Source organism: Engraulis encrasicolus, chromosome 3 (genome assembly GCF_034702125.1).
Source record: "Engraulis encrasicolus isolate BLACKSEA-1 chromosome 3, IST_EnEncr_1.0, whole genome shotgun sequence".
Classification (NCBI taxonomy): Eukaryota; Metazoa; Chordata; class Actinopteri; order Clupeiformes; family Engraulidae; genus Engraulis; species Engraulis encrasicolus.
Window position 1 is genome coordinate 27,949,592 of NC_085859.1, and position 18,596 is coordinate 27,968,187.

Consider the following 18,596-nt stretch of genomic DNA (forward strand, 5'->3'; position numbering starts at 1 on the left):
GTGGAGAGGAATTAAGAAGAGAGGAGAGGAAAGAAAGAGTATGGAAGAGTAGAGTGGAGTAGAGAGGCATAAAGAAGAGAAGAGTGGTGAGGAGACGAGTAGAGGAGGGGAGAGGAAGGAGTAGAGAAGAGTAGATTGGAGAGGGGAGGGGAGGGGAGGTGAGAGGAGAGGAGAGGAGAGGAGAGGAGAGGAGAGGAGAGGACTGGGCGGACACTTATAGGATTGTTTGGTGCAATGGTCCCAAAGCAGAAAGAAGAAAATGTATTCTCAATATTTTCTTCATACTTTTTCATTACATCATCCTGTCCTCTACTCAACACGTTACATGAAGAGTTCCCCCCACTTCTTCTTTTAACATCTAGTATGTTACATTTCTTTACACTTATAAGACATGTTTATCTGTAGCCACTTCAACAAGATTTCACTGTGGCGATGCAACCTCAAATGTATTATAAACAACATTCTATGTGAGTTCTTAAATAGTTCACTTTATTTAGTGTTAGACACCCAGAACTCAAAGAAATCAGATTTTACAGATGATTTCATTGTAGTATTTCACACATAATTTTCTTTTACGATTTTCCTAACAAGAATAGCACCATGCGTGACTTAACTACAGAGTTTGGGTATCACACACAGTGACACATTGATATTCTTCATTAGCCAGGCCACGCACTCCTAGTGACGCAACACCTTCTGCGTTGCTTCTGTCTCAAAGAGATTTGAAAGTCGATGATATTCAGGCTAATTCTTCATGCCCGTGCGTGTTTGTATGCAAGTGTTGTGTGCACTAATGCATGTACAACCTACAAGGGTTGATTGGTCTTGTGCGTACATACAGCAGCAGTTTCTCACATTTTCTTGTGTGTGTAAGGAGCAGTGGTACATTTTCTTTGATGTGGTGCGTATGTGTAGCACTGATTACTTGACATTGACTCAACAGACAGCTGATACGATTTGGGAATTGTGTAAATGTGTATGCTGCTGGAATCCTTGATTTCTTTCGGGATTAATCATACGATACTCTTCGATCCGTCCTGAGGAGTTGCCACCGATGCACACTTCGGTCTCCCTGACACCGGATGCAAGTTTTCCCAGTACTCACGGTTAGCCCTATTGGTTGGAGAAAGAAAGAAAGAAAGAAAGAAAGAAAGAAAGAAAGAAAGAAAGAAAGAAAGAAAGAAAGAAAGAAAGAAAGAAAGAAAGAAAGAAAGAACGAACGAATGAAAGAAAGAAAGAAGATATGTACAATGTAAAAAAGTAATGTACAATGTTCCTCACATGCTGAAAGTATGTGATTCATTGTGATTCATGTGAGTCATTTATCCAAGGTTTGGTTGGGAGTAACAAAATTCAAGATTTAAAACTAGACAGAGTGAAATTAGATGACAGAACCAGGCCATTTTCATGGCCCAGCTACAGTTACCCCCTATGGTGCAAGGCTAGATCAACCCACCATGCAAAAAACATACTGTATTCTATCCGTAGATCTTGGTCTAGTTGACTAGTGTAGGCTAACACACATGCTTAGTGTCTTTTTTGGCTTCTTTTTTTTCTTTTTCAGACAGGACAGTATGAGAAAGGCAGGAAAAGAGACGTGGGTGAGAAAGATGGGGAATGATTGGCAAAATGACCCGGGCCGTAATCGAACCCAGGTCGCAAGCATGGCCCAGCGTTTGAGTCATGGCTGGGCCATGTTTAGTATCTTTAAAGGGACACTGTGCAGGAAATGGTCAAAAAAGGTACTGCAACTATGCTGCTCATTGAAACTGGTTATCGCCAAATTTGATATTTACATGAAAGTTTACTAAGTAATAAACAAATATTTTCTAGTATGGTCCAAGTAGAGTATTTTTTGCAGCTAAAAATGGCTATTTTTGGAAATTCAAAATGGCGGACCATGGAGAAGATCCCCCTTTTCATGTATGAAAATTGCAATTTTTTCAGTCATAATGAATACTTAGAATTTGATGTTGGTGGTAAGTATTCATGAAAAAGGTAACATTAGTGAATGGGCAGCATGAGTTCTGGAAATAAACAACTAAAAATCTCACACAGTGTCCCTTTAAAAAGGCAGTGGATAATGCAACAGTTTTGCCTCTTTTTCACATACGGTTTTCTGGTAGGCCTACAGCTCAACACAGCGCGACTCGGCCACCACTTTTTGCTCTTCGATCGAGCTGTGTCGTGCCCAATCAACAAGCAAAAAGTGGCGGCCAAGTCGCGCTGTGTTGAGCTGTAGGCCTACCAAAAGAGGCAACCTTTTGTTAACCCATAAACAGAGTTCTAGCTCCCTAAAACGGATATTTATCAAATCAATTTTATAAAAACCATCTCTAAAACATTTATAAATTAAATTAGTGAAACCAACAGACCAACGTACCTGGCCCTGACCCAGGGCTTGGGGTGTGTCAGTAGCACTTTGCCCCACAGGCCGTGCTTCTCAGAGCCAGGGGGCAGGAAGCCTCTCTCCTGGGCCAGCTCCTCACACAGGGCTCTGATGTGGTACGGCTCGAACCCGCAGCAGCCTCCGATGTAGCGGATGCCAACCTTGTAGGCCTCCCTGGCGTACTTCTGCATGTCCCACCGGGTCATCGCTCTCGTCTCCAGGGCTACGGATGTAAACATAGTGGGTGTGAGTGACAATCAAAGAAAATGCATAACGCAGACACACCCATTCTCTCTCGGTTTCTCTCGATTTCTCTCTCTCTCTCTCTCTCTCTCTCTCTCTCTCTCTCTCTCTCTCTCTCTCTATATATATATATATCTCCGATTCTCTGTTTTCTTCTTTCCTTTCTTTCTTTCTTTCTTTCTTTCTTTCTTTCTTTCTTTCTTTCTTTCTTTCTTTCTTTCTTTCTTTCTTTCTTCAGCACACAGACAGACAAACACACATACACACAGACACACACACACACACACATTTTCATCCTATAAACTGCGAAATGAAACCTAATTCTGTATATCATCGACACATTACAATGTTTGTGACTGTATGTGTCTGTACTGTCCGTGTGTTTTACTCACCGAAAGGGAACTCTGGCAGGCTGAGGTAGCCGGTGTGGTTGCACTCAGGGGTGTGGAAGCCCAGCGGCTGTGCCATGAGGTGGGCCTTGAGCCCGGCCCTCTGCAGCCCCTCCTTCATCAGGCTCACCGTCCGCACACACGTCAGCGGGTCCAGATGGCAGTTGACGCCAACAATCTGCGCCCCTGTTGGGTTGGTTTGGGTTGGGTGTGTGTGTGTGTGTGTGTGTGTGTGTGTGTGTGTGTGTGTGTGTGTGTGTGTGTGTGTGTGTGTGCACAACACATCATCGAATGTGGTCATAAGGCACAGCGTTGTGGTTACTGGAAGACACACTACATTACTACCAACGTAAACAAACAGTGTGGGCTCTTGTTTTTAAAAAGATCATAAAGATGGAGGTGGATGCAGACAGGCCAGCCAATCAGAGAGGAGGATTCTGTTGTTAAGGGAAATACGCACATTTTGCATCCATTTTTCTCCACCAATGGAAAGGTCACCAGATATTGTACGTATTCTCGTATGTTATAATAAATATTACATTACATTACACTTAGCCGACGCTTTCAGCCAAAGCGACTCACAGTTATTTTTGTAAGTACAGGGTATTGGTTACAGCCTCTGGAGTGCCTTGCTCAAGGGCATTTCAGCCATGGAGTGAGGTAGGGCGTGTGGAAGGGTGGGATTCGAACCTGCAACCCTCCAATCTAAAGCCCATCTCAATAATAATCTAATATACAGTATATACTGTATATAACACATTACATTGGAGGCAGCTTACCGGCCTTGACGAGTCTGACAGCGCAGTCTCCTGGGCTGACGTTGTCCATGTCGCCCTGTGGGGAGATGCAGAGGGTGGCTGCCACCGGCTTACCGCTGGTCTTCAGGACCTGCACTGCCCACTCTGCCTCTGCCACATGCTCAAAGTACTGTAGGGGAGAAACACACAACATGATATCATGATCACACAACAAGACAACGTGCTATCATTCGGATCTTGTCCTGGATCCTCAGATTGTAGCAGTGTCCGTTTGGATCATCTTGGCCTTTTCATGCAGAGTCTCTGTTATAAGCTTTTCGTAATCCAAAATGGAAATGATCAAGTCTTCATCTCTTCTACGTAGCCTCTTACTGGAGATGGGGTGGCTGGCAGGCCTATTCACTATGTGCTGAAAATGCTCAACCACTTCATAACAACATTGCTACGTATGACACTACGGGAGCCTTAAAATTATACTGTACCATTTTTAGAAATAAGCTCATATTTTCAATAGAGCTTTACCTTTCTCCTGCACTTACTGCCATTCTCTGAGTATGGCATACCGGATACCGGACCCACTGCTTAAGATCCTGCCGGACCCAGATCCTGTTAAAAACCCTATTATCCTGCTGGATCCGGAACTGGAAACGGATCACGTGCATTTCTAATTTAAAATAAGCTTATTTCCAAAAATGGTAGTCACAGTCAACAGATTAAAGAACAATTTTGGTGACAGTAAGGTTATAACATAGGCTCTGCACTAAGGAGTTAATAATCTCTGTAATGTCATAGCAATGTTGTGATGATGATCTTAAGTTTTTTCAGAAAACAGTAGGTCGGATTGCTGGCAATCCCATCTGCACAAAAAGTCCACTATTCTTGAACAAAAGTTCCTGTCAGACATTTTCAAGGTTTTCACCAGTAATCAGGTAGAAAAAATCAGGTCCCCATCAGGGCTTGACATTAACTTTTTCACCCACCGGCCACTATGGCTAGTGATTTTCCCGAGTCACTAGCCATTCAGGTATTCCACCAGCTACAGATTTTATATTGTTTATTTTTCTTAATCATGATAGTGTACGCCTAAGGTGAGGTGCAAAAGCAAGATGAGTGTATAGCTTTCTACATGGAAGTATATCAAGTAAATACAAACTGAGTTATTGAGCTTTTTCTTGAACTTAAATACAAACAATTGGCAGACAAAGGGCAAACAACAGAATATAGGCAACTATAATGCATATTTTATACCAAGGAATTAGCTGCCAGCCAAATTGGCTAGTGACACTGAAAGTATTACCAGAATTTGTCCGGTTGGCAGTTGCCAGTGTCAAGCCCTGGTCCCCATTACATTGAATGTACTGAATTTAAGGGGTTCTCCTTTCAGATGACTTTGGGCACTTTCCAAAGTCTAGTGAGCGTCCTTCGAAGTGTATCAACCTTCGTAATCACGCCCAATGATTGGATACTCTTTGGTGAACTCTGCGGGGTATCCAATCACTGGGTGTGACTAATTAGGCTGACACACTTCCAAGGCTCATACACTTGACATTGGGAAATTGTCAACGTCACAGGCCCCACCCTATCAGGGGCCCTGTAACTAGCTAACTACAGAGTTCAACATCTACCACAGCATATCCTACGACAATAAGTGACCTATAACCTTGGCCCATCCCATGAACAACAAGATTTGTAATTACATAATTACAAACTAAGTTAAACAACAGGGGAAAGCATTTTCCAACTACAGAAGTAGACTTTGGGGTTTTCATTCAACACTTACACAGTTGGACCAACACTAGGACCTAACCTTGCTAAGTGTTGAATTAGCTATGTGCAGCAGATTTACTGTGTCGACATGCTTCAGTACTGTACCTCCACAATAAGGAAGTCCACGTCCTTTTTGATGAAGCCATCCAGCTGTTTCTTGAAGATGGCCTTCACCTCACTCTCGCTGCTCTTGTCCTTGTAGAGGGGGGTCTGGGACACGCCCCCGGCCACCAACGCACCCCCCTCATTGGCTATTTCCCTGGCGAGGTCACAGGCAGCCTCGTTGATTTGATTTGCCTTTGAAAATCATATTACATTACATTACATTTATCATATACGTTTTATCCAAAAAGAGGAACAAATGAGAGCATAATCAGTACCATATAGAGAAAGTGGAGGAATACAGACTATAGGCCTACAGCAGGGCGAAAACTTTTTTTATTCGAGGGGCCACTTCAAATTGTATAAAGTCCTCTAAGGGGCCTTCTATGAACACAAACCAGGACTTGTACTTTAGGCCTGCATTCAATGTGGCCACCCTTACAACAGACCCCACCGACCTCACTAGGTCCCTGGAAAAAAAATGTCTTGCAAATGTAATTTATAAGATTACTTTACAAAACATGTCATACTTCATGTGAAACTGCATAACATTACATTTAAATCGGGGGCCGGATAAAACGGCCTCAATGGCCGTAAACGCAAGGTTCCCCCATCTCTGGTCTACAGGCAAGCATTGCTAGCATTAAAGGAACAGTTCACCATTTTTTATTTTCACATATGGGGCACCTAAGTCTCCACCCCTTCCGGGCAGCTTGTGGGGCTGGCAACGCAAAAACTTTTGACTGGGCTGTAATGGACTGATCAAAGCTTTTTTCCGACCCATCTCGCATTTCCCCGTCGATCACACATATGCTGTGCCTCAGCATTAATAACAACCAATGGTGTGCTTGTTGACTTCACTTGGCAAGCGATTTTTGAGTTGTGTGTGTGCAAAAATATGTAATTATTTGGACTACACAACAGACGTTGCATGTCCGACGTGCAGCCACTTAAGCCACGGTGCAGCGGTAGGGTTGGCTGTGCCTCGGTTCACGTCAGATATGCGAGGCGCACGTGTAGTCTCCAACACAGTTTTGCACAAAAGCTAAAATAACGTTTCTTGCGTGCCGAAAATGAGTGGTCTTACGACGCAAATCCAAACCTTTCAAATTCACTGTCATCATATGTGAAATCCGGAGCACATGCCAAACGGGATGAGGATTTAGCTTGACTCGCTCCATTAACTCGCATTCAAAATTTTGAGAGCTCCAGCCCCATGGATCGGAAGTAGAAGGGCGTGACTTAGGTGCCCCATTTGCAGTATTTCCAAGCATTATTCATGAATTTGCACATCATTATAATCTATGTGTTTGCATTGCCTAGTTTAAAAGTATAGCCAAATTAAGCATAGCAATGCAAGTCTATGGGAACCAACAAAACATTCTCAAATGTACTTATAAACTACTTTAAAATTAATGTAAAATTCACCAAAGTGCAAAACAGCTATTTAATCCCATCCTGTGATCACTTGTGGCTTGATGCTAATGTTCCCATTTACTTCCAGTGATTATGCTAAGATTATGCTGGTAAAATTCTGATCCAATAAATCTAAGTACTGAAAACACTGAGAAGAAAATGATAATCACATCCATGAATAATACTGCAAATAAGTGAATATCAAAAATGGGTGGACTGTTCCTCTAAGCAAGGGTTTGTACTGTTATTAAAACTTTTCTTGTACCATTTTGGGGGAAAAAGCCTCCATGAACTTCTCAGCTTAGGGTCACCAATGTGACTCTAGTTGATGACCCTAGATGAACCTAGTTGACCCTAGATGAACCTGACAAAGACTGGAAAGGTCGAGACACGCCCATTCTGGTTCTGTGTGCGAGCCCCCCCCCCATGCAGTATCTCCACGACCCCCCAGTATTGGGAACCACTGACTGATTTTTTTGACCAAATTAATTTGTTTGTTTTTGTATAGTCATACAGTACTGACTACTTACTGAGATGTCAGTGACCTTGCCTCCTGTCTTCAGCTTATCGTCACTACAGTAGAAGGTGAAGGTCTGTATAACGTTGGCCCCTGCCCTCATAAACTCCCGGTGAAGCTGACGAACTTCGCGGAAGAGGTGAGATGTGAGAGTAGAGTGGAGTGGAGTAGACAAACTTAAGTAATTGTCATCATTAATCCTTCACTTAATACACATTCAAATTCAATTCATATAAACACGCATGTGCATACATACACTCACATACACATAGGCCTACACATATACAAATTACACAAAGATATTAAACATGGACCCTGCATAAACCCTGTTTTTTTTTTTTTTTTTTTTTTTACAACAAATAGATCTAGGCAAACAGGGAAAAACATGAATCTTGCCATAGGCCTATTTAGGCTATTTTCTCTAAAATTGACTTCATTTTCTTCTAATAGCATTAATAATAGCATCAATAGCATTTATTAATAGTGGGGTAGCATCAATCTATCCCATACCCACAGTAGTCAAGCAAGTTAACACAAATATGTTAAAAGTAATACTAGGCCTATGCAATAGGCTCTTCTTACCTGCATCCGGGTGTTCCACAGCGGCCTCTGGTGTCCAGGGACCGGCCGTCACATAACCGCGTCTCTCCAGGGCAATAACATAACCTCCGTCTCCGATTACAACCTCTCCTGCATCCAGCCGTTCCAGTATACCCTGGACAAACCAGTCGCAGGCATTCAATTTGCGGTCATGTGCACGTACGACTCAAATGTTTCCCCCTTTCTTTTGTTAGAATACAGTATGTTTTTTTGCATGGTGGGTTGATCTAGCCTTGCACCATAGGGGGTAACTGTAGCTGGGCCATGAAAATGGCCTGGTTCTGTCATCTAATTTCACTCTGTCTAGTTTTAAATCTTGAATTTTGTTACTCCCAACTAAACCTTGGATAAATGACTTAGAAAAAAACAAGAATCACACACTTTCAGCATGTGAGGAACATTGTACATTACTTTTTTACATTGTACATATTTTCTTTCTTTCTTTCTTTCTTTCTTTCTTTCTTTCTTTCTTTCTTTCTTTCTTTCTTTCTTAAATTTATACTGCAACACACATGCCCGGGTCTTGACATTGCAGTTTTGCGCTGCACTTGATTTTGCACAAAATATGCAATATGCAATATGCAATGTAGCTGACATTTTTTTTATGTTTACCCCCAATTACTTCCATAGTTAGACTGTTAAAACATAAAATATAGCGTTGTTTCAATCACGTCAAAGTGAACAAGCTGAGCACAGTGATGGGATCAAAATAGACCAAGTGTAGCCTAAGTAAACAGCTTTAGGATAAACAATTCCGTTACAGAAGTTAGCTCACCCTTTTCATGGCTTCAATGCGTCTTGTTTTCAATGCGTCTGTGCAGTGTGTTGTATACTCCACTAGTCGCCAGACAGGCCTGGGTCTATGGAGGAGTTTACGTTTTATAGCCCTAACATCAAGAGGAGTCCAGTTGATCCACCCCTGCACTCTCACACAAAGGTCAAAGGCTAGTACAGAGTAGCATGACAGGATAATTAAACGCGTAAAAAAACCCGAAAAGTATGGGGGCAGGTGATCCTAGGTTGGAGGCAGGCCTACTAAAGGTGTCTAAAAAATTCACAAAAAAACACATGATTGGTCTGAACTTGTCTTGCTTGTTTTGCTGGTATGATGACACACCCCCAAGAGATGTATTATAGTTATGTAAGTTTTATCACTGTTGTTTTACTCATATAGTTTACAAATGCAAACCTGTATCTTTCCGAAAATGTGTAAGGGTATTTCAGGATGACTTAGTAGGCTATGCATTCAGTTGAATGAAGGATATTAGTTATAGGGTAGGATAAACTGACAGATGCGTCCATGATACACTACCAAGTTTAATAATTACATCAGGAGGCAGGATTTATATCCTGAGATACTGAGTTACCTATGACCTTAGTCCATTTACAGTTACAATAACAGTAATTGTAAATACAGTAGATAACATGTCAACAAAGTTGACCCATATAAGGAAAAAAACATTTACTGTATAGGAAAAGCAGCAGGCAGGTCCAGTAGGCCTACTTTAGTCCAGTAGGTTCAGTATTTTAACATCGCACGGCGGTTTACAGAGAATTGACACAGCCACAGAATCATTAGCCATGAAATTCAGCTTGTCATTATATAATATATAATTCATCTAATCTCTATGACCAGGGTATAGGTAGCCTATCTGACTGTATGATTAGCACAAGATTGAGTGACTATGCTATTATTTATTTAAGCTGGGGCCTTGAAATCACCTCAGTATTCTATAGTAGGCCTAGTTTTTCCTGTGTGTTATAGTGTGGACCACAACTGGTATGCAATGCTACCAAAATATGTGTATCAGATATCATACAGATTATATATATATTTTATCTGCATTCTACACCCTCAGATACATGTATTTTATGGTTTTGCTGTGTACGCTGAACTCTAGTCATCATTATTAGCAATGCCCACCCATGGAAACTGATAGGGTGGGGTGCAACGCTGTCAGCGGACATGATTTCATGCCTGTGTATTGGTTGAGATATGAAGGGTGGGTTGGGGAGTGGTTTATCTAAAAGTCTCCATTAGAGGACATAGAGTGGAGAACTGTGCACTGGACTCCCCCTCATACCCCCCCCCCGAGCTGTCACTGCACACTGCACTGGGCAATACTGTCAAAATGCTGGGGGAAAAGTCATGAATATTGTCATATTTAGGGAATTTTTCTCTGAAAAAAACTTTTTATTATGATGTCGGAACAGCATTAATCTATTCCATACCCACAATAGTTAACTCAACAAAAAATTGTTCAAAAGTATACAATAATGAACTGAATGCCACTTAAACGCCACTTCTTCCTTATATTTCAGCAAATGTTTTGTCCCAGACATTTGATTTTTTTTCTTGTAAAAATCTGTTTTACTATTTTGTTAAGTATACACACACTGAAGTACTCACAAATTGTAGAAATAGACCAACACAGTTCAGACGTGAGAAATAAATCCAGAAAACGGTAAACTTGTGTAACGTAATCTTAATTTATTGAAAGTGGTACTGTATAATACACAAGACTCATGAAAACACCAGTGCATGGTCAGCTGCTGCCAGTGCTTGCATTCGCACAGTGAAATTGAAAACCTCTCTTTTCATTCACTCCCTCTTTATTTTTTGCACTCCTCTTGTAAGACTTTGTTGGGTCTTTGTTGATGCAAAAGAGGCGAGTGGTCATTATTCTGAGGAGTTCACACAAAGTCGGACTCGGGTCCCTCGAGTCACAACAAAATCACATTTTACTCGAGTTACTCATCCACCTGGTAGCTGCATTGAAATCTGACCCTTCCCCCGCCAGAGCCGTCTTACAAACAAACAACAAGCACAGTCTCAAGCTAGAAGCAGGTTGGCCCTGTTGATTCCTCACTTGTTACACACACAGCCCTGGTTTGGAAAGCTTCACCAGAAACCAGTCAAATATTGGTAAGATAAAGTGGTTAAGTGGATTTTGGATACAAAAAACAACAGCGATTTACTGTTAAGAGGCTTGTGAATTTTACCATGCGTTTGTCTTGTGGCTAGTAAAGGTTAACATGCAAAAGTTATTTCCACTCGTAGTTGTACTTAGTTTAAGAACGGTCACACACGCACTCACACAAACGAACCCGCAGGTCATTGCTCATGCATCTCTCTCTCTCTCTCTCTCTCTCTCTCTCTCTCTCTCTCTCTCTCTCTCTCTCTCTCTCTCTCTCTCTCTTTCTTGCACACACAGACACACGTGGCAGACCTAGGCACACACACACACACACGGACTCAAATGTAGTCTAGGCACTGTCATACACACATACAGCAGATTTTCAGCATCATCAAGTAGCGCACATACTCAGACACACACATGTTAACAGTTCAAGCACTACATATCAGGGGTGCATTTCTCAAAAGAGAAGTTATTAACCTGTTAGCAACTTCTGTAGTTGCCAATGGGAAAATGCATTGAAAACAGCAAAGTAGCTAATGTAGTAAGCAACTTTGGATTCGAGAAATGCACCCCAGAGGTGTATAAAGTAGAAGTAGAACAACTCTCACTGACTATGTACTACTAGTCAGGGCCGCTGACAGCTTTGGTCGGGCCCAGGGCAAAGTCATCTGAATGGCCCCCCCATCCAATACATACAATGTAATGAGAACCCATTTTTGGGCCCCCTCTCTCCCTGGGCCCGGGACAACTGACCCCATTGTCCCCCCCCCCTATCAGTTTCCCTGGACTAGTACATGATCTTACATAGATTACACACCAGTTATTCCCACAGTACCTAGTGAGGTAGATACACTGCAAGAGTACGAGTATACTTCTACTTTTACTTTATACACCTCCGCGCACACAGAGACATGAATGAACGCACACGTTGCAGGGCTAATATGCACCATCAGATGGTCACGTCACGTCACGTCACGTCACGTCACGTCACGTCACGTCACGTCACGTCACGTCACGTCACGTCACGTCACGTCACGTCACGTCACAGGGTTTTATGCCTTAGCCTTCTTCTGCATCTGGAGGAGGTGCTGGATCTCCTCGGCGGAGGTGGCCTCTGCGTGCTGGATGAGGTCCGCGTGACCCTTGGTGACTCCCCAGCCCTCGGGGGCCGACAGGGCGGAGCACAGGGGGCGACCGGACGCCGGCTTCAGCTTCTCCCAGTAATCTCTGCGGGACCTGGGGAGGGTGAGGGTGAGGGGGGAGAGGGAGGGTAAGTGGTCATTCTTTGTCTGAAGTTACGCACACAAATACACATGGGCCAAGCTATTGTGTGAATGTTTGTCCCTCAAGATAATAGGAAAAAAGGAGGCGCACACAAGGCTTGTGTGAGAAAGTGTATTAAAGTCGAAATTTAACAACAGAAGTCTGTTAAATTTCGGCTTTAATACTTGTGTGCGCCTCCTTTTTTCCTATTATCTTGTTTGTATGTTTGTCCGAAATGCTCTCATTGATTGCAATGATGCAGCATGTTTTGTCCCAGTCTCATGGCTCGAGTCTAGAATGTTGCACATTTTAGAGCGTGAAATGTTGTAGACTAGACATAAACAAACACAGTAAAAAACAAAATATGTACACGTTTTGCTTCTGCACTATACTGTTAAGAAAAATCCATGATATTCCATGACTGGGCAAGCAATTTGGAGAATTCGATGACTTTCTTGAATTTTCCATGATATTCCAGGAATTCCATGACCCGTGGGAATATAGTTACCGGTTAGTTAATGGCACTGACCAAGTGGTAATGGGTTACTAAAGGTGCCTTCAGGTGAACGGTAGCCTGGTGAACCAGCGCCACCCGCTGGACGGCAAAATGTTTAGTCTGGTTTATCAGGCTAGGTGAACGGTACATTCTACAGAATTGTGTCCAGCCATGTAATAAGTGAGACATAACGTTTGGCGAGAAGGTCCCTTTCATGGAAGTGCGCTATTCCACGACAGGGACCGCCACATTCTTATTGGACCTTTGAAGATGTCCTAGCTTCATGCACATGACCTAATTCTGGGCCCCCTCTCTCTCTGGGTTCGGGACAACAGATCTCTGCTGTGCCCCTTCCCCGTCAGCTCCTCTGCAGGTGGCTATAATAAGTATGTTGCATGCAATACATGGGTTCACCGTGTTTATCAACACAATGTTATGAGGAGGGGCAAGACACTGGCAGCCAACCACGTTAGCAATTTTTTTGACCGAGAGCGGTTTCCAGCAATCAGAGGTTGAGTTGTGCACAGTTAGTTTTGCGCAGTCAGGGGATAACAAACATTTAGAGGCGATGTATACTTGCAATGCAACCCAGATGGAGCTACCGACAGTGAATGACTGAATGGTTTTCCAGGGACTCTTACCTTGCCCTGACCCAGGGCTTGGTGTGCATCTCCAGGCCTCTTCCCCACAGGTCGTGCTTGTCAGAGCCGGCGGGCAGGAAGCCCCTCTCCTTTCCCAGCTCCTCACACAGGGCTCTGATGTGGTACGCCTCGAACCCGCAGCAGCCTCCGATGAAGCGGATGCCAACGTTGTAGGCGTCCCTGGCATACTTGTGCATGTCCCACCTGGTGAGGATCCTTGGCTCCAAGCCTGTAATGGGACATACAGGTGTGTTAGTTGGATTGGCACAGGCACAGCTATCATGTGACATTGCTTAGGGCCTATTTAACCCATTGATGCCTAAATCACTTGCTAAGAAGGCTGCTGAATGCCTTAGGCTGCTGAATGCCTAAGAAAAGATACCCCCAGCCTATAAAAAACGAAATGTCTCAGCCTCTGAAGCACATAAAAGCATGTCATGAGTTGCATTTAAACGCTAAGACCCTCATCTTGCATTAGAATGTGTCCATTGAACTCTAACATACCAAGATTTTTAATAAAATGATCTTAAATCTCATGAGCCTGAATGTTGCTTCATGCAGTTCCAGGTGCCAGGGCCAATGTTGCGCAACGCAACATCTAGCAGCAATGGGTTAATAAACAATGCTAGAGTAAGCTTGTTTTCCTGTATAGCACTACATTACACACTGTTTATAATCCAACCTATGTTTGCCTAGTATATCATCAAACGAAAAAAATAAAAATAATAATAATAACAACAACAATTGCTTGTTTTTACAGTGTCTTAAAAGTTCAGCCTCATGCTTTTTTTTTATATTGACATATTGAGACTGTGCCATGAAATTCCAGAAATTGCACTGATAATTGCATACAAATATTCACCTCAAGCCATGATGTATTTTTGGCACTTTGTACAATACTTTGCTACCTCTGCCAAAAAGGTTATGTGATTGTGTGAACGTTTATTTGTTTATTTGTTAGTACGTTCACTGTGCGTGTGTGTTTCCGACCACCAGAGGGCAGAGGTACGCTCTCTGAGCACTTTTCTCTCTCTCTCTCTCTCTCTCTATCTCTCTCTCTCTCTCTTTCTCTCTCTCTCTCTCTCTCTCTCTCTCTCTCTCTCTCTATTCTCTCGCTCTTCTTTTTAAAAATATGTTTTGGAATATTTGTCTTTAGCAAATAGACGTAGTGAGTGACAAGGCAGCGTACCGAAGGGGAACTCGGGCAGGTCGATGAAGCCCTGCTTGTTGCAGTCCGGCGTGTGGTAGGCCAGGGGCTGGCACATGTAGTGGGCCTTGAGGCCGGCCTTCTCCACGCCCTCCTTCATCAGGCGCACCGCCTCCACACACGTGTCCGGGTCAAAGTGGCAGTTCACGCCCACAATCTGAGCACCTGTGTGTGTGTGTGTGTGAGTGGGAAACAAACAAGGGTATCAGTTTACGTCCCCCACCCAAAAAATAATACAGCCAAGGGGGGCCATAAAACAGGCCAGGTTCTCAGCCATTATCATGCCTGCCACTAATGCTTTCTTTTATGCCCCTGTTATCAACATCAGGTACTCCCCCTCATAGGTAATCGGACTGAAACATGAGCTTTTCCCCCTCAGAGTACACACAGCAAAAATCTGCATTCATTATTCAACACTTGAAAAGTAGGACCCACACTCAGTGTTCACTTTGACTCTGAATAACACTGCTATTACTTTTTACTGTGTAATGCAGCAAATAAATTAGATTTTTAGGTCCTTGCTATGAGCAAGCTGGACGTTTTTCTCTAAGTTGCAGTAGGGCAGTGGTTCTCAGCCTTTTTTGAATAAATGCCCTTTCGATTTCATCATGAGCCTCCCAATGTCCCCTTGACCTCACCATAAGCCTGCCAGCGCCACCCTCAGTATTTAAAAAAAGCACCGCCCCCTCTAAGCTGTGTCCTTCTCAATGACCCCCCCCCAAGGCTTCCCAACCCAACGCCCACTAGGGGGCTGTTAGTGCCCCCGTTGAGCAAGACTACAGTCAGAGATATTCTATAGAGATATGCCAACGTAATAGGTTTCTATGGGCACCTAACGCGACCAGGTTCCGGTCTGCCTAAAGGGGGCGTGTCATAATGCTCCTACAATGAATAGAACAGTCCTTAGGTCTGCCTAGGTCTGCCTAAGGGGGGCCATAATAGAACCAGGAAACAATGGGCCAATGGAACCTCTCTCTCTCTACTCTCTCTGCTACAGTAGAAGTTGAAGTAGTGTACTGTACCGGCTTTGACCAGCCTGACAGCACAGTCTCCGGGGCTGATGCCGTTGAGGTCTCCCTCTGGCCCGATGCACAGGCAGGCAGCCACCGGCTTCCCAGTGGCCTTCAGGACATGGACAGCCCACTCTGCCTCCTCCACGTGCTCAAAGTACTGCAATTACAAATAGAAAAACATTTGATTTTAATATCACAACAACAAAAATAAGGATAATGTGTTAAGATCTTGTATAGGTATTGTACATAGCTTGAACTATAGGGTTGGCAAGTGTGACGTCACGGATCCAAATCCCCAGCTCCCAATGTATACTGTAATGATAACAGCCAATGTTCACGGTTGGATTGTAAAACGCCTGCTAAGGTTACGAAGACACGGAACACATCGTTGAAAAGACGAAACCACGCGGATTCATCTGCATTTTAAAGTAAGTCGATCAGACCTGTATATCTCATTCAATAAACTCCATGAAAGTGCGACCAGCAAAAAGGACCCAGTGCTGTTTGTGCTAACGTTAGCCGCCGGCGGGAACATAAACAGAAATTCTAAACACAGTGAACGTTAACGACAGGTAATATCTAGTGATTGCTATACGAAAATGTCTACTGCTAAGGAGCCAGTCACATTTTTCACCGTGACTTCGTATTTCGCCAGCCATCCGAAGTCAGTTAAAAAGGGACTGAACTCCTACAACTCAAATAGAGTGATTAGTGTCAATGTTATGTCAGGTGGCAGCTTGAAAGGAAAAGTGCAGGCGTCTATGAAGAAAAAAGAATATGAGGTGGAGGTGAGGCGAAACATTAGCTAAATATGTGGGTGTCGACTTGAAAAACCGATAAAACTGTTGACGTTTACTATGTGAAATATGTTCAATCTATGTCAGTTTAAGCAACATGGTTTGTTATCGGTGAGAAATGGTTGTCTATCCACAGAGTGCTAGTTGGTACAGTGGCGCTATCTAGTGGTCGTCTAAACTTAAATATCAAAGTGCTCAAGCTGTTCCCTCAGCGGCGATTTATGTTATGTTATGTTCTTGTATGCCTACGACCATGGCTCTATTTTTTTTTTATCACCTGCCAAAATGTTGAAAGTATGTTATTCTTGCCATAGCCTACACACACTCACTGATGGGTAAAAATGGCTGGTACGTTTTTCCAGCCAAAGTGACTTTTCACCAGCATTTGGCTGGTGTTAATTTAGAGCCTGGCTTTGGACTAAGAAAGGTTGTGTTCATCTAGGTGCATGTAGAGGATCAGGAGGTGACGGACAGCAGGTGTACATGTGCTGTTGGTCTAGCCAAGTGCCACCACATTGCAGCCCTCCTCATTTGGGCGGAGAGAAGAACATGACCCGGACGGATGTGGAGTGTGTGTGGAGACAGGGCCTACAGCACCCAAAACAGAGGACGTTGTGGCCAAGAGGCTGTCTGTGATGGCACCTTCGACATCAAAAGGTTAGTAGCCCAGCCTACTTGGAATAATGACTCACAACCACAAAATATTTATCACCAGTTATCCATGCTTTCTGCTTTGATGTTGAACCTACATGGACCTACATTTTCTTTACATATTAAATTGAATTATATTTTATGCATTTATTTCAGCTGGAATTAAGCGCCCAGTGACCGAAGAAGACAAAGGCTGGACAAGGCAGTCTTTGGCGCAATTTGGGCGTTTCACAGGTCTGGGCTTTATTTTAGCCCCAGAAAATACATCAGGTATGCTTTCTGTTTTTTATTATTTTTGATGTATTTTTATAATCATCCCAAGGTCTATACATTTCTCTCGACTAGGAGTGTCGTGATAACCAAAATACCTGACAATGACAAATAATAATCTAACACTTGGAAATCCAAAATAATACTGTACGATAGGCTACCAGATTACTGAGGCCTACTGTACACAGTTAGCATTTACAACTTCTCATGTGAAAGCTGCAATCGTAGTGAATAGCTGAACAAATTCATTTCTACAATGACAAATCCACACTGACTATTTCCTCATCACTTCAGAATGACGGCCAAACCAGAGGGCACAAACACTCCTTGCATTTATTTTAGATATACTTTTTGCCTGTGCTGTGTAACCAACATATATTTGTGTGCCATATTGTTCTATGCATAAGTCTGTTTTTTCCCTTGATAATTGTTGGGGCAGGAATTTGACCCATCCCTACCAGAGAAACTATTTGATGGGATACTGGCCAGTCAGGAGTACAGCGATGCTCAAGACAAAGAGGACTTCATCATGACGTCTCTTACTGTCAGCCAGCAACAAAAAGAAGCCATCGAGAGGGCCACAGTTGGGCAGACGAGCAATGCATTATGGTAAGTACACATGGGCAACACAGCGCCAATGTTGGAGGATGTTTATTCAGTTATTTGCTTGCTATTTGTTTGTTTCCTTGCCACAGGGCCACAACATCCATGCACACGTTCCAGTACACTGCCTCTCTAGTACCGACCTCTGCGATGAGGAAGTCCACGTTCTTCTTGACGAAGACGTCACTCTGCTTCTTGAAGATGGCCTTGACCTCGCTCTCGCTCTTGCAGCTCAGGTAGGACGGGGTCTGGCAGACGCCACCGGCCACCAGTGCGTCCCCCTCGTTGGCCACCTCGCGCGCCAGGTCGCACGCAGCCTCGTTGATCTGCTGACCCTGTAGACCCGTGGAAGTCAGGAGTACAGAGAGAGAGAGAGAGAGAGAGAGAGAGAGAGAGAGAGAGAGAGAGAGAGAGAGAGAGAGAGAGAGAGAGAGAGGCAGAGACAGAGAGAGAGGGGCAGAGAGAGAGAGACAGAGAGAGAGATAGAGAGAGAGAATGACAGAGACAGAGAGACAGAGCTTAGCAATCAGAGTTTGTCATGCTGCCATATCAT

The 18,596-nt window shown here is 43.4% G+C and overlaps 2 protein-coding genes across 2 annotated transcripts in view; both read right to left on the reverse strand.

Annotated features, from left to right (window-relative positions):
* Nucleotides 1-468: 468 nt before the first annotated feature.
* On the reverse strand, nucleotides 469-9,069 carry LOC134445958 (betaine--homocysteine S-methyltransferase 1-like). Its single transcript, XM_063195129.1, has 8 exons — nucleotides 8,957-9,069; nucleotides 8,164-8,296; nucleotides 7,595-7,707; nucleotides 5,652-5,843; nucleotides 3,801-3,948; nucleotides 3,025-3,207; nucleotides 2,384-2,612; nucleotides 469-1,113 (listed from the first exon to the last, which is right to left on the reverse strand). Exons 1-8 carry the CDS (start codon nucleotides 8,963-8,965, stop codon nucleotides 1,014-1,016), a joined length of 1,107 nt encoding a protein of 368 aa, XP_063051199.1. The 5' UTR covers nucleotides 8,966-9,069; the 3' UTR covers nucleotides 469-1,013.
* A 2,802-nt stretch (nucleotides 9,070-11,871) lies between these two features.
* The window catches only part of LOC134445959 (betaine--homocysteine S-methyltransferase 1-like), a 9,170-nt gene continuing 2,445 nt past the window's right edge, over nucleotides 11,872-18,596 (reverse strand). The window contains exons 4-8 of the mRNA XM_063195130.1: nucleotides 18,187-18,378; nucleotides 15,732-15,879; nucleotides 14,692-14,874; nucleotides 13,503-13,731; nucleotides 11,872-12,338 (exon numbers count right to left, since the gene is read on the reverse strand). Coding sequence (XP_063051200.1) covers nucleotides 12,155-12,338; nucleotides 13,503-13,731; nucleotides 14,692-14,874; nucleotides 15,732-15,879; nucleotides 18,187-18,378 — 936 coding nt within the window. The 3' untranslated portion in view covers nucleotides 11,872-12,154. The remainder of the gene's footprint in view (nucleotides 12,339-13,502; nucleotides 13,732-14,691; nucleotides 14,875-15,731; nucleotides 15,880-18,186; nucleotides 18,379-18,596) is intronic.